Consider the following 22717-nt stretch of genomic DNA (forward strand, 5'->3'; position numbering starts at 1 on the left):
CCGACAGTGCGGTGCTCCCTCAGTACTGCCCCTCCGACAGTGCGGCGCTCCCTCAGTACCGCCCCTCCGACAGTGCGGCGCTCCCTCAGTACCGCCCCTCCGACAGTGCGGCGCTCCCTCAGTACCGCCCCTCCGACAGTGCGGCGCTCCCTCAGTACCGCCCCTCCGACAGTGCGGCGCTCCCTCAGTACTGCCCCTCCGACAGTGCGGCGCTCCCTCAGTACCGCCCCTCCGACAGAGCGGTGCTCCCTCAGTACCGCCCCTCCGACAGTGCGGCGCTCCCTCAGTACTGCCCCTCCGACAGAGCGGTGCTCCCTCAGTACTGCCCCTCCGACAGTGCGGCACTCCCTCAGTACTGCCCCTCCGACAGTGCGGCGCTCCCTCAGTACTGCCCCTCCGACAGAGCGGTGCTCCCTCAGTACCGCCCCTCCGACAGTGCGGCGCTCCCTCAGTACTGCCCCTCCGACAGAGCGGTGCTCCCTCAGTACCGCCCCTCCGACAGTGCGGCGCTCCCTCAGTACTGCCCCTCCGACAGTGCGGCGCTCCCTCAGTACCGCCCCTCCGACAGTGCGGCGCTCCCTCAGTACTGCCCCTCCGACAGTGCGGCGCTCCCTCAGTACCGCCCCTCCGACAGTGCGGTGCTCCCTCAGTACCGCCCCTCCGACAGTGCGGCGCTCCCTCAGTACTGCCCCTCCGACAGTGCGGCGCTCCCTCAGTACCGCCCCTCCGACAGTGCGGTGCTCCCCCCAGTACTGCCCCTCCGACAGTGCGGTGCTCCCTCAGTACTGCCCCTCCGACAGTGCGGCGCTCCCTCAGTACTGCCCCTCCGACAGTGCGGCGCTCCCTCAGTACTGCCCGTCCGACAGTGCGGCACTTCCTCAGTACTGCCCCTCCGACAGTGCGGCGCTACCTCAGTACTGCCCCTCCGACAGTGCGGTGCTCCCCCCAGTACTGCCCCTCCGACAGTGCGGTGCTCCCTCAGTACTGCCCCTCCGACAGTGCGGCGCTCCCTCAGTACCGCCCCTCCAACAGTGCGGCGCTCCCTCAGTACTGCCCCTCTGACAGTGCGGCGCTCCCTCAGTGCTGCCCCTCCGACAGTGCGGCGCTCCCTCAGTACTGCCCCTCCGACAGTGCGGCGCTCCCTCAGTACCGCCCCTCCGACAGTGCGGCGCTCCCTCAGTACCGCCCCTCCGACAGTGCGGCGCTCCCTCAGTACCGCCCCTCCGACAGTGCGGCGCTCCCTCAGTACTGCCCCTCCGACAGTGCGGTGCTCCCTCAGTACTGCCCCTCCGACAGTGCGGCGCTCCCTCAGTACTGCCCCTCCGACAGTGCGGCGCTCCCTCAGTACTGCCCCTCCGACAGTGCGGTGCTCCCCCCAGTACTGCCCCTCCGACAGTGCGGTGCTCCCTCAGTACTGCCCCTCCGACAGTGCGGCGCTCCCTCAGTACCGCCCCTCCGACAGTGCGGCGCTCCCTCAGTACCGCCCCTCCGACAGTGCGGCGCTCCCTCAGTACCGCCCCTCCGACAGTGCGGCGCTCCCTCAGTACCGCCCCTCCGACAGTGCGGCGCTCCCTCAGTACTGCCCCTCCGACAGTGCGGCGCTCCCTCAGTACCGCCCCTCCGACAGAGCGGTGCTCCCTCAGTACCGCCCCTCCGACAGTGCGGCGCTCCCTCAGTACTGCCCCTCCGACAGAGCGGTGCTCCCTCAGTACTGCCCCTCCGACAGTGCGGCACTCCCTCAGTACTGCCCCTCCGACAGTGCGGCGCTCCCTCAGTACTGCCCCTCCGACAGAGCGGTGCTCCCTCAGTACCGCCCCTCCGACAGTGCGGCGCTCCCTCAGTACTGCCCCTCCGACAGAGCGGTGCTCCCTCAGTACCGCCCCTCCGACAGTGCGGCGCTCCCTCAGTACTGCCCCTCCGACAGTGCGGCGCTCCCTCAGTACCGCCCCTCCGACAGTGCGGCGCTCCCTCAGTACTGCCCCTCCGACAGTGCGGCGCTCCCTCAGTACCGCCCCTCCGACAGTGCGGTGCTCCCTCAGTACCGCCCCTCCGACAGTGCGGCGCTCCCTCAGTACTGCCCCTCCGACAGTGCGGCGCTCCCTCAGTACCGCCCCTCCGACAGTGCGGCGCTCCCTCAGTACCGCCCCTCCGACAGTGCGGCGCTCCCTCAGTACCGCCCCTCCGACAGTGGCCACGCGCAAAAGCCCATTCGTCGCGAGCAGCCACTTCGTTGTGTTTGGCCGAGCAGCTTGCAGTTGCAAAGGGCGGTGGTTGGAGGGCGACAGAGAGCCAACCCCACCGCACCGCCCTCCACCACCAGCAGGTGGCAGTAGCTGCCCATGTTGGCCAACAACAACTTAAGTTATATAGCGCCTTTAATGTAGTGAAACGTCCCAAGGCGGTTCATAGGAGGATTATGAGACAAAAAAATATTCACACCTGTAATGTATTTGCTTCATGGCTTCTTTGCTTAAGCATTCATAGCAACACATTGCTATTACGAACTAGTTGGTTTATTAGCAAAGGTTTATAAGAACATAAGAAATAGGAGCAGGAGTCGGCCATTCGGCCCCTCGAGCCTGCTCCGCCATTTAATACGACCATGGCTGATCCGATCATGGACTCAGCTCCACTTCCCCGCCCGCTCCCCATAACCCTTCACTCCCTTATCGCTCAAAAATCTGTCTATCTCCGCCTTAAATATATTCAATGTCCCAGCCTCCACAGCTCCCTGGGGCAGAGAATTCCACAGATTTACAACCCTCTGAGAGAAGAAATTCCTCCTCATCTCAGTTTTAAATGGGCGGCCCCTTATTCTAAGACCATGCCCCCTAGTTCTAGTCTCCCCCATCAGTGGGAACATCCTCTCTGCATCCACCTTGTCGAGCCGCCTCATAATCTGATACGTTTCCATAAGATCACCTCTCATTCTTCTGAATTCCAATGAGTAGAGGCCCAACCTACTCAACCTTTCCTCATAAGTCAACCCCCTCATCTCCAGAATCAACCGAGTGAACCTTCTCTGAACTGCCTCCAAAGCAAGTATATCCTTTCATAAATACGGAAACCAAAACTGCACGCAGTACTCCAGGTGTGGCCTCACCAATACCCTGTATAACTGTAGCAAGACTTCCCTGCTTTTATACTCCATCCCCTTTGCAATAAAGGGGAAGATACCATTGGCCTTCCTGATCACTTGCTGTACCTGCATACTAACCTTTTGTGTTTCATGCACAAGTACCCCCAGGTCCCGCTGTACTGCAGCATTTTGCAATCTTTCTCCATTTAAATTGTAATTTGTTTTTCTATTATTTCTGCCAAAGTGGATAACCTCACATTTTCCCACATTATACTCCATCTGCCAAATTTTTGCCCACTCACTTAGCCTGTCTCTATCCCTTTGCAGATTATTTGTGTCCTCCTCACAATTTGCTTTTCCCACCCCTCTTTGTATCATCAGCAAACTTGGCTACATTACACTCAGTCCCTTCTTCCAAGTCGTTAATATAGATTGTAAATAGTTGAGGTCCCAGCACTGATCCCTGTGACACCCCACTAGTTAGTTTGCCAACCCGAGAATGAACCGTTTATCCCAACTCTCTGCTTTCTGTTAGTTCGCCAATCCTCTATCCAGGCTGATATATTACCCCCAACCCCGTGAACTTTTATCTTGTGCAGTAACCTTTTATGTGGCATCTTATCGAATGCTTTCTGGAAGTCCAAATACACCACATCCACTGGTTCCCCTTTATCCACCCTGTTCGTTACATCCTCAAAGAATTCCGGTAAATTTGTCAAACATGACTTCCCCTTCATAAATCCATGCTGACTCTGCCTGACCGAATTTTGCTTTTCCAAATGTCCTGCTACTGCTTCTTTAATAATGGACTCCAACATTTTCCCAACCACAGATGTTAGGCTAACTGGTCGATAGTTTCCTGCTTTTTGTCTGCCTCCTTTTTTAAATAGGGGCGTTACATTTGCAGTTTTCCAATCTGCTGGAACCTCCCCAGAATCCAGGGAATTTTGGTAAATTACAACCAATGTATCCACTATCCCTGCAGCCACCTATTTTAAGACCCGAGGATGCAAGCCATCAGGTCCACCTTTAGTCCCATTATTTTACCGAGTACTACTTCATTAGTGATAGTGATTGTATTAAGTTCCTCCCTCCCTATCGCCCCTTGATTACCCACTATTGGGATATTTTTAGTGTCTTCTACCGTGAAGACCGATATAAAATATTTGTTCAATGTCTCTGTCATTTCCCTGTTCCCCATTATTAATTCCCCAGTCTCATCCTCCAGGGGACCAACATATACGTTAGCTCATTAATTACTCATTAATGAGAAAAAAAAACAAACGCACTAAACACCATAATAAAAAATTAAAAAACACACCTCACTTAATTAAAAATTAATTGAAATTAAAGTTAATAACTGCCTTAGAAAAAGATATATTTTTCCGATTTTTTTTTAAAGTTTTGTAATTAGGGTTAAAAATAAACTTACTCTTGTAAGCAGGGTTTTTAACAATAATATTTGTCTTTTTAAATTAATTTAATTATATTTTTGTATGTTTTAAAACTCTTGAGTTTTGAGGACATCTGTTGATCAAGATATGTATCCTCCACCAGCCTGTCCTCGCGCTCAGCACTGCCCCCCGAGTCATCACGATCCACGGCCCGGCCCTGGACAACGTGGACCATTTCCCAAACCTCGGGAGCCTCTTATCAACAAGGGCAGACATTGGCGACGAGATACAACACCGCCTCCAGTGCACCAGTGCAGCCTTCGGCCGTCTGAGGAAAAGAGTGTTTGAAGACCAGGCCCTCAAATCCACCACCAAGCTCATGGTCTACAGGGCTGTAGTGATACCCGCCCTCCTGTATGGCTCAGAGACATGGACCATGTACAGTAGACACCTCAAGTCGCTGGGGAAATACCACCAACGATGTCTCCGCAAAATCCTGCAAATCCCCTGGGAGGACAGACGCACCAACGTTAGCGTCCTCGACCAGGCCAACATCCCCAGCATCGAAGCACTGACCACACTCGACCAGCTCCGCTGGGCAGGGCCACATTGTCCACATGGCCCAGACACGAGACTCCCCAAAGCAAGCGCTCTACTCGGAACTCCTTCACGGGCAAACGGGCCAAAGGTGGGCAGAGGGAACGTTACAAGGGACCACCCTCAAAGCCTCCCTGATAAAGTGCAACATCCCCACCGACACCTGGGAGTCCCTGGGCCCAAAGACCAGTCCGCCCTAAGTGGAGGAAGTGCATCCGGGAGGGTGCTGAGCACCTCGAGTCTCGTCGCCGAGAGCATGCAGAAACCAAGCACAGGCAGCGGAAGGAGCGTGCGGCAAACCAGTCCCACCCTCCCCTTCCCTCAACGTCTATCTGTCCCACCTGTGACAGGGACTGTGGTTCCTGTATTGGACTGTTCAGCCACCTAAGGACTCGTGTTTAGAGTGGAAGCAAGTCTTCCTCGATTCCGAGGGACTGCCTAAGATGATGAAATCCTACATCTTGCCCGTAGAGATGTCCTCGCTCCCGAAATGCGGAGGATCTGTCCAGCTCCAGCTTGACGGATTGGAAAAGCCAGTTTTCCAGTGCATGCGCATTGTGCACTGAAAACTGGCTTTTGCGATGCCTTACCGGGTTGGTACACACTCAGTACACACTCTGTACCGGCACGGAGAAGACGGAATTTCCGGGCCAGTTATGTCTGGTGGTGTTGGCTGGGGTAGAGCATTTGTGGTTACCCCCGCAGAATACACAAAACCTTTTTTAATTCTGTTTGATACACAATGCATTGGCAAACAGCAGGCGGTTAAGAAAGCAAATGGCATGTTGGCCTTCATAGCGAGGGGATTTGAGTATAGGAGCAGGGAGGTGTTGCTACAGTTGTACAGGGCCTTGGTGAGGCCACACCTGGAGTATTGTGTACAGTTTTGGTCTCCTAACTTGAGGAAGGATATTCTTGCTATTGAGGGAATGCAGTGAAGGTTCACCAGACTGATTCCCGGGATGGCGGGACTGACATATCAAGAAAGACTGGATCAACTGGGCTTGTATTCACTGGAGTTCAGAAGAATGAGAGGGGATCTCATAGAAACGTTTAAAGTTCTGACGGGTTTAGACAGGTTAGATGCAGGAAGAATGTTCCCAATGTTGGGGAAGTCCAGAACCAGGGGTCACAGTCTAAGGATAAGGGGTAAGCCATTTAGGACCGAGATGAGGAGAAACTTCTTCACCCAGAGAGTGGTGAACCTGTGGAATTCTCTACCACAGAAAGTAGTTGAGGCCAATTCACTAAATATATTCAAAAAGGAGTTAGATGTAGTCCTTACTACGAGGGGGATCAAGGGGTATGGTGAGAAAGCAGGAATGGGGTACTGAAGTTTCATGTTCAGCCATGAACTCATTGAATGGCGGTGCAGGCTCGAAGGGCCGAATGGCCTACTCCTGCACCTATTTTCTATGTTTCTATGTTTAATCGTTGCAGAGAAGTGCGAAGTGATTGATCGGAAGAATGCAGAGAGGCAATATGAACTAAATGGTGTCATCTTAAAGCGGGTGCAGGAAACAGGAAGACCCGAGAGTGTAAGTGCGCAAATATTTTAAGGTGGTTGAACAAGTTGAGAAAGTTGTTAAAAAAAGCATCCGTGTCCTTTGCCCGATCTGTCCGCCCGGAAGTCATCATCATCACCGTCCTCAGAGGCAGTCCCTTGGAATCGAGGAAGACTTGCTTCCACTCTAAACACGAGTCCTGAGGTGGCTGAACAGTCCAATACGGGAACCACAGTCCCTGTCACAGGTGGGACAGACAGACGTTGAGGGAAGGGGAGGGTGGGACTGGTTTGCCGCACGCTCCTTCCGCTGCCTGCGCTTGGTTTCTGCACGCTCTCGGCGACGAGACTCGAGGTGCTCAGCGCCCTCCCGGATGCACTTCCTCCACTTAGGGTGGACTGGTCTTTGGGCCGGGGACTCCCAGGTGTCGATGGGGATGTTGCACTTTATCAGGGAGGCTTTGAGGATGGTCCCTGTAACGTTTCCTCTGCCCACTTTTGGCTCGCTTGCCGTGAAGGAGTTCCGAGTAGAGCGCTTGCTTTGGGAGTCTTGTGTCTGGGGCATGCGGACAATGCGGCCCTGCCCAGCGGAGCTGGTCGAGTGTGGTCAGTGCTTCGATGCTGGGGATGTTGGCCTGGTTGAGAACACTGACGTTGGTGCGTCTGTCCTCCCAGGGGATTTGCAGGATCTTGCGGAGACATCGTTGGTGGTATTTCCCCAGCGACTTGAGGTGTCAGCTGTATATAGTCTTGACAGGGTAGATGCAGGGAGGATGTTTCCCCCTGGGCTGGGGAGTCTAGAACCAGGGGTCACAGTCTCAGGATAAGGGGTCGGCCATTTAGGACTGAGATGTGGAGGAATTTCTTCACTCAGAGGGTGGTGTATCTTTGGAATTCTCTGCCCCAGAGGGCTGTGGAGGCTCCGTCGTTGAGCTCGAGACTGAGATCAATCGTTCAACTATTGGTGGTCATGCCTTAGTTAGAAACATAGACATTTACAGCGCAGAAGGAGGCCATTCCGACCCATCGTGTCCCCACCGGCCGACACAGAGCCACACGGCCCTCGGTCAGCAGCCCTGAAGGTTACACAAACCCACGAACAATGACAGAAAGGCAAAGAGCACCCAGCCCAACCAGTCCGCCCCACACAACTGCGACACCCCTTATACTGAAACATTCTACACTCCACCCCAACCGCAGCCATGTGATCTCCTGGGAGAGGCAAAAACCAGATAAAAACCCAGGCCAATTTAGGGAGAAAAAATCTGGGAAAATTCCTCTCGACCCATCCAGGCGATCGACACTAGTCCAGGAGATCACCCTGGCCGTATTCTATTCCCTGCAGTACTTACCGTTATATCTGCACCGTCCAACGAAAGGTCATCCAGTCTAATCCCAATTACCAGCTCTAGGTCTGTAACCCTGCAGGTTACTGCACTTTAAGTGCCCATCCAACCATCTCTTAAAAGTGATGAGGGTTTCTGCATCCACCACTCTTCCAGGCAGCGAGTTCCAGATCCCCACAACCCTCTGCGTAAAGAAGCCCCCCCTCAAATCCCCTCTAAACCTTCCACCAACCACCTTAAAACTATGCCCCTCGTGATAGACCCCCTCCACCAATGGAAATAGACCCTTACTATCCACTATGTCCAGGCCCCTCAATATTTTGTACACCTCAATGAGGTCTCCTCTCAACCTCCTCTGTTCCAATGAGAACAAACCCAGCCAATCCAATCTGTCCTCATAACTAAGATTCTCCATTCCAGGCAGCATCCTGATAAATCTCCTCTGTACCCTCTCCAGTGCAATCACGGTCCTTCCTATAATACAAAGGGGATGGAGTATAAAAGCAGGGAAGTCTTGCTACAGTTATACAGGGTATTGGTGAGGCCACACCTGGAGTACTGCGTGCAGTTTTGGTTTCCATATTTACGAAAGGATACACTTGCTTTGGAGGCAGTTCAGAGAAGGTTCACTCGGTTGATTCCGGGGATGAGGGGGTTGACTTATGAGGAAAGGTTGAGTAGGTTGGGCCTCTACTCATTGGAATTCAGAAGAATGAGAGGTGATCTTATCGAAACGTATAAGATTATGAGGGGGCTCGACAAGGTGGATGCAGAGAGGATGTTCCCACTGATGGGGGAGACTAGAACTAGGGGGCATGGTCTTAGAATAAGGGGCCGCCCATTTAAAACTGAGATGAGGAGGAATTTCTTCTCTCAGAGGGTTGTAAATCTGTGGAATTCTCTGCCCCAGAGAGCTGTGGAGGCTGGGACATTGAATATATTTAAGGTGGAGATAGACAGATTTTTGAACAATAAGGGAGTGAAGGGTTATGGGGAGCGGGCGGGGAAGTGGAGCTGAGTCCATGATCGGATCAGCCATGGTCTTATTGAATGGCGGAGCAGGCTCGAGGGGCCGAATGGCCTACTCCTGCTCCTATTTCTTATGTTCTTATGTTCTTATAATACGGCGACCAGAATTGCACGCAGTACTCCAGATGTGGCCTAACCAAAGTATTATACAATTTAAGCATAAACTCCCTGCTCTTGTATTCTGTGCCTCGGCCAATAAAGGCAAGCATTCCATATGACTTCTTAACCACCTTATCCACCTGGCCTGCTACTTTCAGGGATCTGTGGACAAGCACTCCAAGATCCCTTTGTTCATCTACACTTTTAATTGGCCTACCATTTAATGTGTATACCCTTTCCTTATTAGCCCTCCCAGAGTGCATCACCTCACACTTCTCTGAATTAAACTCCATTTGCCACTGTTCTGCCCACCTGACCAGTAGATTGATATCCTCCTGCAGCCCATGACTTTCCTCTTCATTATCAATCACACGGCCAATTTTAGTGTCGTCTGCAAACTTCTTAATCATACTCCCTATATTCAAATCTAAATCATTGATATATACCACAAAAAGCAAGGGACCCAGCACTGAGCCCTGCGGAACCCCATTGGAAACATCCTTCCAGTCACAAGAACACCCATCAGCCATTACCCTGTGCTTCCTGCCTCCAAGCAATTTTGGATCCAACTTGCCACTTTGCCCTCGATCCCATGGGCTTTAACCTTCATGACCAGCCTACCATGTGGGACCTTATCAAAAGCTTTGCTAAAGTCCACATGTACTACATCGTACGCACTACCCTCATCGACCCTCCTGGTTACCCCCTCAAAAACTTCAATCAGGTTAGTCAGACATGATCTTCCCTTAACAAATCCGTGCTGACTGTCCCTAATTAATCCTTGCCTTTCCAAATGCAGATTCATCCTGTCCATCAGGATTTTTTACAATAATTTTCCCATCACTGAGGTTAGGCTTATTCGGTCTATCCCCTTTCTCCCTTCTTAAACAACATTAGCAGTCCTCCAATCCTCCGGCACCATGCCCAGATCCAAAGAGGACTGGAAAATGATGGTCAAAGCCTCTGCTATTTCCTTCTTTGCTTCGCTCAACAGCCTGGGATGCATTTCATCTGGGCCTGGGGACTTATCTACTTTCAAAGCTACTAAATCCCTCAATACCTCCTCTCTCACTGTGTTTATTTCATCCAGAATATCACACTCCTCCTCGATAGCAGTATCTGCATTGCCCCTTTCCTTTGTGAAAACAGATGCAAAGTATTCGTTAAGAACCCGACCAACATGTTCCGCTTCCACACAAAGATGGTCTCTAATAGGCCCTACCCTTTCTTTAGTTATCCTCTTGCTCTTAATATATTTATAGAACATCTTTGGGTTTTCCTTTGGGAAAGTCCAAATACACCACATCCACTGGTTCCCCTTTATCCACCCTGTTCATTACATCCTCAAAGAATTCCGGCAAATTTGTCAAACATGACTTCCCCTTCATAAATCCATGCTGACTCTGCCTGACCGAATTTTGCTTTTCCAACTGTCCTGTTACTGCTTCTTTAATAATGGACTCCAACATTTTCCCAACCACAGATGTTAGGCTAACTGGTCTATAGTTTCCTCCTTTTTTAAATAGGGGCGTTACATTTGCAGTTTTACAATCTGCTGGGACCTCCCCAGTATCCAAGGAATTTTGGTAAATTACAACCAATGCATCCACAATCCCTGCCGCTACTTCTCTTAAGACCCGAGGATACAAGCCATCAGGTCCAGGGGATTTATCTGCCTTCAGTCCCATTATCGTACTGAGTACCACCTCCTTAGTGATTGTGATTGTGTTAAGTTCCTCCCCCCCTATAGCCCCTTGACTATCCACTGTTGGGATATTGTTCGTGTTCTCTACCGTAAAGACTGATACAAAATATTTGTTCAGAGTTTGTGCCATCTCCCTGTTCCCCATCACTAATTCCCCGGTCTCGTCCTCTAAGGGACCAACATTTACTTTAGCCACTCTTTTCCTTTTTATATACCTATAGAAACTCTTGCTATCTGTATTTATATTTTGTGCTAGTTTACTTTCATAGTCTATCTTCCCTTTCTTAATCATTTTTTTAGTCGTTCTTTGCTGGCCTTTAAAAGTTTCCCAATCTTCTGCCCTCCCACTAGTTTTGGCCACTTTGTATTCCCTTGTTTTTAATTGGATACCGTCCTTTATTTCTTTAGTTGGCCACGGGTGTCTATCTTTTCTCTGACACCCTTTCCTCCTCACTGGAATATATTTTTCTTGAGAGTTGTGAAATATCTCCTCAAATGTACATCACTGTTCATCAACCGTCCTACACTTTAATCTATTTTCCCAGTCCACTTTACCCAACTCTGCCCTCATACCTTCATAGTCTCCTTTATTTAAGCTCAGTATGCTTAGATTCTTGGACACTGAGAGACCAATCCAGGTGCGGCCTCACCAATACCCTGTACAGTTGCAGCAGGACCTCCCTGCTTTTGTACTCCATCCCTCTCGCAATGAAGGCCAACATTCCATTCACCTTCCTGATTACCTGCTGCACCTGCAAACTATCCTTCTGTCATTCATGCACAAGGAGTTCCACTATTTGAAGGGGCTGCTCCTGAAATTCTGGCTGCACTTCAGTCTCACTCTCCTGATCTTTGGGCACCCTGTGCGGAGGGGAGCGGGTAGGTCCGAAGGCCTCCTCGTAGGACTGCTCCTGGGCACGGCCAAGGGTGCCATCAGCCGGTCCAGGCAGCGGGCGGTCGAGGGGGTCGTTCAACCTGACTGCCTGCCTCTCTTCCGCTCTTACATCCGATCCAGGGTGTCCTTGGAGATGGAGCACGCGGTGTCCACCGGTACGCTCGCGGCCTTCCGCGAGAGGTGGGCACCGGAGGGACTGGAGTGCATCATCACGCCCGGCAACCAAATTTTAATTTGATTTTACGTTTTAAAGTTTAATTTGTTTTAATTGCCGGTGCTTTTAGTGTCCCCCTCTCCTTTTATAGGAGGCACTGGAAAAATTTGATTTTAGCGCAAAAAAAAAAAAAAAAAAACCACAAAAAAAAAACCACAAAAAAAAAAGGGCCTTGTAAATGTCTTGTGTGTGTCATCCAGGTCGGGTGGCACGGATACATGTTTTATGTTTTCACAGGTAAACTCAAAAGAGTTTCATGCACAAGGAGTTCCACTATTTGAAGGGGCTGCTCCTGAAATTCTGGCTGCACTTCAGTCCCACTCTCCTGATCTTTGGGCACCCTGTGCGGAGGGGAGCGGGTAGGTCCGAAGGCCTCCTCGTAGGACTGCTCCTGGGCACGGCCAAGGGGGCCATCAGCCGGTCCAGGCAGCGGGCGGTCGAGGGGGTCGTTCAACCTGACTGCCTGCCTCTCTTCCGCTCTTACATCCGATCCAGGGTGTCCTTGGAGATGGAGCACGCGGTGTCCACCGGTACGCTCGCGGCCTTCCGCGAGAGGTGGGCACCGGAGGGACTGGAGTGCATCATCACGCCCGGCAACCAAATTTTAATTTGATTTTACGTTTTAAAGTTAATTTGTTTTAATTGCCGGTGCTTTTAGTGTCCCCTTCCCTTTTATAGGGGGCACTGGGGAAAAATTGTGATTTTAGTGCCCAAAAAAAAAACAAAAAAAAAAGAAAAACACAAAAAAAAAGGGGGGGAAAAAAAGGGCCTTGTAAATGTCTGGAGTGTCACCCAGGTCGGGTGGCACCGTTTAATGTTTTATGTTTTGCAGGTGAACTCCAAAAAGAGTTTCATGCACAAGGACCCCCAGGTCCCTCTGCACCGCAGCATGTTGTAATTTCTCCCCATTCAAATAATATTCCCTCTTACTGTTTTTTTTCTCCAAGGTGGATGACCTCACATTTTCCGACATTGTATTCCATCTGCCAAACCTTAGCCCATTCGCTTAACCTATCTAAATCTCTTTGCAGCCTCTCTGTGTCCTCTACACAACCCGCTTTCCCACTAATCTTTGTGTCATCTGCAAATTTTGTTACACTACACTCTGTCCCCTCTTCCAGGTCATCTATGTATATTGTAAACAGTTGTGCTCCCAGCACCGAACCTTGTGGCATACTGGAGGGTAGCTAATGTAACACCACTTTTTAAAAAGGGAGAGAGAAAATGGGTAATTATAGACCGGTTAGCCTGACATCAGTAGTGGGGAAATGTTGGAATCAATTATTAAAGATGAAATAGCAGCGCATTTGGAAAGCAGTGACAGGATCAGTCCAAGTCAACATGGATTTATGAAAGGGAAATCAGGCTTGACAAATCTTCTGGAATTTTTTGAGGATGTTTCCAGTAGAGTGGACAAGGGAGAACCAGTGGATGTGATGTATTTGGACTTTCAAAAGGTCTTTGACAAGGTCCCACACATGAGATTAGTGTGCAAAATCAAAGCGCATGGTATTGGGGGTAATGTACTGACGTGGATAGAGAACTGGTTGGCAGACAGGAAGCAGAGAGTCGGGATAAACGGGTCCTTTTCAGAATGGCAGGCAGTGACTAGTGGGGTGCCGCAGGGCTCAGTGCTGGAACCCCAGCTATTTACACTATACATCAATGATTTAGATGAAGGAATTGAGTGTAATATCTCCAAGTTTGCAGATGACACTAAACTGGGTGGCGGTGTGAGCTGTGAGGGGGACGCTAAGAGGCTGCAGGGTGACTTGGACAGGTTAGGTGAGTGGGCAAATGCATGGCAGATGCAGTATAATGTGGATAAATGTGAGGTTATCCACTTTGGTGGCAAAAACAGGAAGACAGAATATTATCTGAATGGCGGCAGATTAGGAAAAGGGGAGGTGCAACGAGACCTGGGTGTCATGGTACATCAGTCATTGAAAGTTGACATGCAGGTACAGCAGGCGGTGAAGAAGGCAAATGGTATGTTGGCCTTCATAGCGAGGGGATTTGAGTATAGGAGCAGGGAGGTCGTACTGCAATTGTACAGGGCCTTGGTGAGGCCGCACCTGGAATATTGTGTTCAGTTTTGGTCTCCTAACTTGAGGAAGGACGTTCTTGCTATTGAGGGAGTGCAGTGAAGGTTCACCAGACTGATTCCCGGGATGGCAGGACTGACATACGAGGAGAGACCGGATCTACTGGGCCTGTATTCACTGGAGTTTAGAAGAATGAGAGGGGACCTCATAGAAACGTTTAAAATTCTGACAGGGTTTGGACAGGTTAGATGCAGGAAGAATGTTCCCGATGTTGGGGAAGTCCAGAACCAGGGTCACAGTCTAAGAATAAGGGGTAAGCCATTTAGGACCGAGATGAGGAGAAACTTCTTCACCCAGAGAGTGGTGAACCTGTGGAATTCTCTACCACAGAAAGTAGTTGAGGCCAATTCACTAAATATATTCAAAAGGGAGTTAGATGAAGTCCTTACTACTCGGGGGATCAAGGGGTATGGCGAGAAAGCAGGAATGGGGTACTGAAGTTGCATGTTCAGCCATGAACTCATTGAATGGTGGTGCAGGCTAGAAGGGCCGAATGGCCTACTCCTGCACCTAGTTTCTAAGTTTCTATGTTTAGACTCTGGAGTTTAGAAGGATGAGAGGGGGATCTGATGGAAACGTGTAAGATTCTGACGGGACGGGGCAGGTTCGATGCGGGAAAGAATGTTTCCCCGATGTCGGGGGAAGTCCAGAACCAGGGGGGCGGGAGTCACACAGTCTAAGGCTAAGGGGTCAGCCCTTTCGGACCCAGATGAGGAGAAACTTCTTCACTCAAGAGAGCGGTGAACCTGTGGAATTCTCTAGCGCAGAGAGTTGTTGAGGCCAGTGCGTCGGATATGTTCAAGAGGGAGTTAGATGTGGGCCCTTACGGCGAAAGGGATCAAGGGGGTATGGCGAGAAGGCAGCAATGGGGTACTGAGGTTGCATGATCAGCCATGATCATATTGAATGGCGGTGCAGGCTCGAAGGGCCGAATAGCCGACTCCTGCACCTATTTTCTATGTTTGCGGCCACAAAGTGTGTGCTTTGTTTGAACATTTTTGGTCCTCCCCGTGTTTGTTTGTGTGTGTGTGTGTGTGGGGTGAGAGGTCATTGGATCTTGCTGTTCCCCTTTTACATTGTCTTTCTTTTGTCCCCTCCCCCCCCCCCCCCCCCAAAAGCCCTGAAAAACACAAGTGCGCCTGCGCGGCAGCGAAGGCGGGAGCGGGGGCCAGGTTTGAAGCCAACCGCCGCCCCGGGGCGCTCGCGCGCTCGCGCTGGCCGGCCAACCGCCACCAACCACCACCCACCACCCACTCTCCCGGGCCCTCCTCCAGGCCACGCCCACTCTCCGGCGAGCACGCGCGGGCCCCCCCCCTGCGCGCACACGCGCGCGCTCCCACCTTTTTTTTTCGGTGTGTGTGTGTTTGTTTGTTGTGGGTGGTGGCGTGATTACGTCACCCGCTTTACAGCCCGGCCAGCGTGCGCGTGTCAACCCCACACGCACACACACACACACACACACCACGACGTGCGTTGGGGAGGCGCGCCCCCCCCCCCCCCCCCACCCTCTCACTAAACCCCGCCCCCTACCCCGCGACGTAGGCAGGCGGGAGCGAGCGGCGGTATAAAAAGCCGGGCGCGGACGCCGCTCGGGCTCAGACCGAGCGCGGCAGCCGCTCGGTGCGCGGGTGGTTTTTTTTTGGCGAGAGCCCCAGGGCTGTCTCTTTATTTTATCTTTCTTTTAAACCTTTACAACCCATCCCCCCCCCCCCAAAAAAAAATCTCTCAACGTAAACGTTGCCGGGGAGCAGGAAAAGCGAGTGGGGACCTGTTTTTTTCCCCCCACCTTGACTGACAATTGACATCATTTTTTTTTGGTCAACACAAATGAAGTCCCCATCCCCGGGTCAAAGGGAGCCGCTGTGTCGCCGCTGCTGCTGCTGCTGCAAATCTGTCAGAAGGGGCGCCTATTAAACCCCCCCCCCCCCCTCCCAATTGTTTTGCACGGATTATTATTGTTGCATTTAGCGTTTTGCAAAAGGCGAAAAACATGCATTGCTTGGGATTGCTGCTCTCACTGGGGATTTGCGTGCAAGCTCTGTCGCCCACCCGCCCGGCAGAAGGTAAGCTGCTTTTTTTTTTTGTAAATTTAATCACATTTTTTTTTTTTTTTTTCAAATGCAAGAAAGTTGCCCCTCTGCATTGCTCCTGGTGCACCCGTTAGATTTTTGCATTTCTTTTTTTTTTTGTTGTTGTTGTTGAATTGGGATTTTTGTTGTTGTTGTTTTTGTGTGCCAGAGTGTCTTTGCAATCCCACTGCAGTGCGCCTGGGCGCTTTACTCTTCAATCTGCGTGTTGGGGATTTAAAAAAAAAATGATTAAAGACCCCCCCCCCCCCTCCCTCCTCCCTCCTCCAACCCCAACAAAATAAATGCACTTTGTCCCTCCCACTGCAATCACAGCAAATGACAAAAAATCTCATCCTTCCTTTGCAAATTTTTTGGGGCAAGGGTTTTTATTTTTGCAACTACATTTTTTTTTTTGCAGTTTGCAACTACATGTGTGCAAAAAAACCAACTCGTGTCAATTTTGTTAAAATCAAGGTAGATATAGTCATAAATGCCAGAAGTCTAAGCCTTTTTTTTGTTGTTGCAAAAGGCAAATTTAAAAAAAAAGGATGAGCAGCCTGTTGCAAATACATATGTGCAAATCAATCCCCCTATCTATTTTGTTAAAATGTATATAGATATATGCATAATAAATGAGAAGTCTCAGCCTTTTTTTTCTGCATAAGACATTTTCTTTTTAAAGAATGGGAAGGCTGTTGCAAATACATTTGTGCAAAGCAATTCCCTATTTTGTTAAAATGTATATAGATATATGCATAATAAATGCAGAAAATCTGAGGCTTTTTTTGTTGTTTGCAATGCTTTATAAGAATGCAATGTTGTTACTACATATGTGTCAAGAAATCCCCATCTATTTCGTTAGTGTGTGTATCTATATAACAAAATAGATAGGGATTTCTTCACGTATGGAGTTGCAATAGCATTGTATTCTTAAATGCAAAAAAAACCTGATCTCTTTTTTGCAATTTACAATGCTGGTTTTGTTGAATAAGATGGTTGCATACAAGCACAAAAATATTCCTGTTTTCTTGGCATGTATGTTTGTTTACCCTTTAAATGTAAAAAGTTTGACTTCTCCAATTGGCAGTGCAATTTTCTTGAGAATAAAAGGGTTGTTGCAACAAAATGTGCAATTTTTTTTTGTTTGAAGATATAAGGATAGTTGCATTGTGGGGAAAATTTGTTAGAATATATATATTACACGTTTAAATGCAGAATGTCTGACCCTCACAGTTGCAATTTGAAATCTTTTTAATCTCTCAATTAAAATATGTGCCCAAAAACATTCCTGCTTTCATCTTTTCGAATGTTTAAATGTTGGGCCTATGGACAGATGTGTGTGCAATAAATCCTGTTGGATCTGAATTAATTGTTCCTGATTATATTCTGTTGCAAAGATTAATGGTAGAATTTTCCCCTCTTTTTGAGGCGAGTGATTTGCAGTAAAGGAATGGGACTCCAATCTGCTACAGTATTAATTTTTTGACAATTTTCAGGATGGTTGGGGGGTTTTTAAGAAGAAATCTGTTGCATATATTTGAAAAGAAACTGTGCATTTCTTGTGGTTCTGGGCTAGTTTGAGGCTGTGGGAATCTGTGTCAACGGCCTTTTCTCCATCACCTCCTACCCATGAGCAGAATTGAATCAAAGCAGTACTGTTCCACCTAGATATATCAAATAGGAAAAAAACGCTTCACCCATGTACTGGCGATCCTGAAATGCTGAATTAGTCCTATTTTGGCTGGTTGGACAAAATGCAAACACTATTTCTGCATTCATGGACACTTGCTAATCTAAAATGCAGTTAATCTAATTTATTTCCAGGACTGCAATTGCATTTCTCCTTTGAAGGAAAAATCTGTTCTCTGTTTACTGTCTGCGGCTGGCCATTTAATGAGAGTACCACGTAACTGATGGTATGTCAAACAAATTTAATTTCATGGCCGATTTCTGACCTTGGGCGCTGAAATAACAGGATGGCTTTTAATGCTGTCTCTCTCTTTCTGGGGATGTTTGGGGGTGGATGTTTAATATCAATCACCTTGTACAGAGAGAAAAGGGAAGGGAACCATGCATTTGTACAGAGCCTTTCACTTCCCTCGGGCCTCAGACATGCCAAAACACTTCACGGCCAACTAATCACTCCTCGAAGCATAATCGCTGTTGTAAACTTTGCTGGACGCGTGCGCAGAGCAAGATCCCACAGTTAGCCTGGTTATGGGTCGTTTCGTCGGGAGGTAATGGGATAAATATTGGCCCCAGGACATTGGGGGACAACTCCCTACCCCTGCTCTTCGAAATAATGGCCCGTGGGATCTTTCGCCCCCACCCGAGAGAGGGTCAGAAGGGGACATCATCGGTTGGACGCCTCATTTGAAAGGTGGGACCTCTTGTTGAAGTCGCTGTCTTTGGTGTGGTGGTAGCAGTAATGTGTGCACTGGTGAGCATGCTCTCAGGTTGGAAGAGCTGTTGCATTGTGAGTGGATCAGCCAGTCACGTGATGTTCACAAGACTCAATAAAACCCCAGCCACTTGGGTCTCGGTCATCCACGATGAGGTATGCAGTTGTGAGCTTAGTGGATGAACTGGTAATGTGCTGTCGTCATCACAGGCAGTCCCTTGGAATCGAGGAAGACTTGCTTCCACTCTAAACACGTGTCTTTAGGTGGCTGAACAGTCCAATACGGGAACCACAGTCCCTGTCACAGGTGGGACAGATAGACGTTGAGGGAAGGGGAGGGTGGGACTGGTTTGCCACACGCTCCTTCCGCTGCTTGCGCTTTGTTTCTGCATGCTCTCGGCGACGAGACTCGAGGTGCTCAGCGCCCTCCCAGATGTACTTCCTCCACTTAGGGCGGACTGGTCTTTGGGCCGGGGACTCCCAGGTGTCGGTGGGGATGTTGCACTTCATCAGTGAGGCTTTGAGGGTGGTCCCTTGTAACGTTTCCTCTGCCCACCTTTGGCTCGTTTGCCCGTGAAGGAGTTCCGAGTAGAGCGCTTGCTTTGGGAGTCTCGTGTCTGGGGCATGCGGACAATGTGGCCTGCCCAGCGGAGCTGATAGTGTGGTCAGTGCTTCGATGCTGGGGATGTTGGCCTGGTCGAGGACGCTAACGTTGGTGCGTCTGTCCTCCCGGGGGATTTGCAGGATCTTGCGGAGACATCGTTGGTGGTATTTCTCCAGCGACTTGAGGTGTCTACTGTACACGGTCCGTGTCTCTGAGCCATACAGGAGGGCGGGTATCACTACAGCCCTGTAGACCATAAGTAGTGTGATTGTTAAACCTTTGCTATTAAGAACTAGTTTTATGAACAATGTGTTGCTATGAATTCTTAAGCAAAGAACCCATGAAGCAAAATACATGCCATTAGCAAATCAAATATCAATATCCAGGCCAAAGCTTCTGGTGTAGCAATGGCCGCCTAGGTTTGAGACTGGGTTGGTGGTAGGTTGTTTCAAGTCAGCCTGGATCGGCATGTCTTGGCTAGTGTAGCGGTTGTATTCTCTGGACAAGCGTATTCGTGGTGTAGGTGTAGCATGGGGCAGACGAGATGTCGGCCTGGGTTACATGGTCAAGTGTCTCAGAGCATAAGAATTGGGGGCGGCCAGTCGGCCCCTCGAGTCTGATCTGCCATTCAATGAGATCATGGCTGATCTTCGACCTCAACTCTACTTTCCTGCACTGTCCCCATATCCCTTGATCCTCTAAATATCCAGAAACCTATCGATCTGTCTTGAATATACTCAACAACTGAGACTCCACAGCCCTCTGGGGCAGAGAATTCCAAAGATTCACCACCCTCTGAGTGAAGAAATTTCTCCTCATCTCAGTCCGAAATGGCCGACCCCTTATCCTGAGACTGTGTGACCCCTGGTTCTAGACTCCCCAGCCCGGGGGGGGGGGGGAAACATCCTCCCTGCATCTACCCTGTCAATCCCCCTCAGAATGTTGTGTTTTTCAATGAGATCGCCTCATTCTTAACACTCGGATATCGGCCCAGTCTGCTCAATCTCTCCTCATAGGACAATCCCCCCCCCCCCCATCCCAGAAATCAGTCTGGTGAACCTTCGCTGCACTCCGATTAAGACTAGGGTGCGCGAGAGTCTAATCCAAGCCTGATACGTGTTGGAAGTAAATCGATGTAAATTGGGAAAGAACACAATTTGGATTGTTGCACTGTTTCGAAATGTTCCATCTCGAGTAGCGAAGATGAAATCTTTCCCAGGCAAGTCATGCAGTCTTCTAAAACAGTTCGTACTTGAAGTGGCAATATTGTACCCCCGGTTTATTAGTATTAAACTGATAATTAATCGTTACTGGTTTATCCAAATTATTTAACAGCAGTAACAATGTCACTAACAGTGAACATTTTGTCTCTTTTTACCCTCTCCTCCTCCTCCCTCAAGTGCGATGACACACTTGACTGTGAGTCATCCTTTCTTTTTGTGTAAGATGTGCGTGATCCAAATTAGTTGGGCCAAAGTTTCCTGGGGCCAATGGAAAGAAAATGAGGTTTACTGGAGCGTTCAATAACACAGGTTGTGCAATGTGTTTTACCACTCGTTCCGTCTCTTGCAGCGCCTGCCGTGGGTGGCTCAGTGGGTAGCAGCCTCGCCTCTTGAGTTAGAAGCTTGTGGGTTCGAGTCCCACTCCAGGTACTCGAGCACATAAAACTAGGCTGATGCTCCCAGTGCGGTGCTGAGGGGGCAGTACTGAGGGAGCGCCGCGCTGTTGGAGGGGCGGTACTGAGGGAGCGCCGCGCTGTCGGAGGGGCGGTACTGAGGGAGCGCCGCCCTGTCGGAGGGGCAGTACTGAGGGAGCGCCGCCCTGTCGGAGGGGCAGTACTGAGGGAGCACCACACTGTCGAAGGGGCAGTACTGAGGGAGTGCCGCACTGTTGGAGGGGCAGTACTGAGGGAGAGCCGCACTGTCGGAGGGGCAGTACTGAGGGAGCGCCGCGCTGTCGGAGGGGCAGTACTGAGGGAGCGCCGCGCTGTCGGAGGGGCGGTACTGAGGGAGCGCCGCACTGTCGGAGGGGCAGTACTGAGGGAGCGCCGCGCTGTCGGAGGGGCAGTACTGAGGGAGCGCCGCGCTGTCGGAGGGGCGGTGCTGAGGGAGCGCCGCACTGTCGGAGGAGCGGTGCTGAGGGAGCGCCGCGCTGTCGGAGGGGCGGTGCTGAGGGAGCGCCGCGCTGTCGGAGGGGCGGTGCTGAGGGAGCGCCGCGCTGTCGGAGGGGCGGTGCTGAGGGAGCGCCGCGCTGTGGGAGGGGCGGTGCTGAGGGAGCGCCGCGCTGTCGGAGGGGCGGTGCTGAGGGAGCGCCGCGCTGTCGGAGGGGCGGTGCTGAGGGAGCGCCGCGCTGTCGGAGGGGCGGTGCTGAGGGAGCGCCGCGCTGTCGGAGGGGCGGTGCTGAGGGAGCGCCGCGCTGTCGGAGGGGCGGTGCTGAGGGAGCGCCGCGCTGTCGGAGGGGCGGTATTTCAGATGGGACATTAAACCAATGACCCGTGCGCCCCCTTGGGTAGATGTAAAAGATCCCACTGCCTCTATTTTGAAGAGCAGGGGATGTGTGGAGTTCTCCCCGGTGTCCTGGGGCCAATATTTATCCCTCAACCAACGTCACTAAAACAGCTTAGCTGGGTAATATTACATTGCTGTTTGTGTGAGCTTGCCACGTTTCCTACATTACAACAGTGCTTACTGTTCAATAACATACTGCATTGGCCGTGAAGCGATTTGAGACATCCCGAGGTGGTGAAAGGAAAGTCCTTTTTCAAGTGCCGCAGGAACCTGGATGATTGAGCAGTGAGCTCTGTATAAATGCAAAGCCCAATCTCTAACTGCGCATGCATGTAATCGAGTAACTTCCTGACTCCTATAAACGACACTGAAAGTTTCACATTCTTTTAATAACCGCATGTGGTGCTCGGAGCTTGATGCGAAGAATATCTTCGTGCTCTGCAACTTTTACTTGCTGAAGGGCGGGGTGATTTCAAGCAGCAGTTATTTCCTGGCCTCGGGAGCACTAGACTTTCAAAGGCAGCTTGCAAAATGTTAGGGGGATGGGAATGATCAAGGAACGGGAGTTTGATCCAGTCAGTCACCAGTATAACTCCTCCTGCAGTGCTAACGATTTGACTTGTACACAAGGCAGCTTATTAAACACACTCGATTCTGAGGGGGATCGACAGGGTAGATGCAGAGATGGTGTTCCTCCCTGGGCTGGGGAGTCTAGAACCAGGGGTCACAGTCTACATTATACATATACATTAATAATTTAGATGAAGGAATTGAGTGTAATATCTCCAAGTTTGCAGATGACACTAAGCTGGGTGGCGGTGTGAGCTGTGAGGAGGATGCTAAGAGGCTGCAGGGTGACTTGGACAGGTTAGGTGAGTGGGCAAATGCATGGCAGATGCAGTATAATGTGGATAAATGTGAGGTTATCCACTTTGGTGGCAAAAACAGGAAGGCAAATTATTCTGAATGGTGACTGATTAGTAAAAGGGGAGGTGCAACGAGACCTGGGTGTCATGGTACATCAGTCATTGAAAGTTGGCATGCAGGTACAGCAGGCAGTAAAGAAAGCAAATGGCATGTTGGCCTTCATAGCGAGAGGATTTGAGTATAGGAGCAGGGAGGTCTTACTGCAGTTGTACAGGGCCTTGGTGAGACCATACCATGAATAT

The 22717-nt window shown here is 50.5% G+C and overlaps 1 protein-coding gene across 1 annotated transcript in view; it reads left to right on the forward strand.

Moving 5' to 3' along the window:
* The first annotated feature begins 15580 nt into the window (after window positions 1-15580).
* The window catches only part of LOC139241096 (low-density lipoprotein receptor-related protein 1-like), a 440653-nt gene continuing 433516 nt past the window's right edge, over window positions 15581-22717 (forward strand). The window contains 1 exon segment of the mRNA XM_070869785.1: window positions 15581-16030. Coding sequence (XP_070725886.1) covers window positions 15958-16030 — 73 coding nt within the window. The 5' untranslated portion in view covers window positions 15581-15957.

This window comes from Pristiophorus japonicus, chromosome Y, assembly GCF_044704955.1.
Source record: "Pristiophorus japonicus isolate sPriJap1 chromosome Y, sPriJap1.hap1, whole genome shotgun sequence".
Lineage (NCBI taxonomy): Eukaryota > Metazoa > Chordata > Chondrichthyes > Pristiophoridae > Pristiophorus > Pristiophorus japonicus.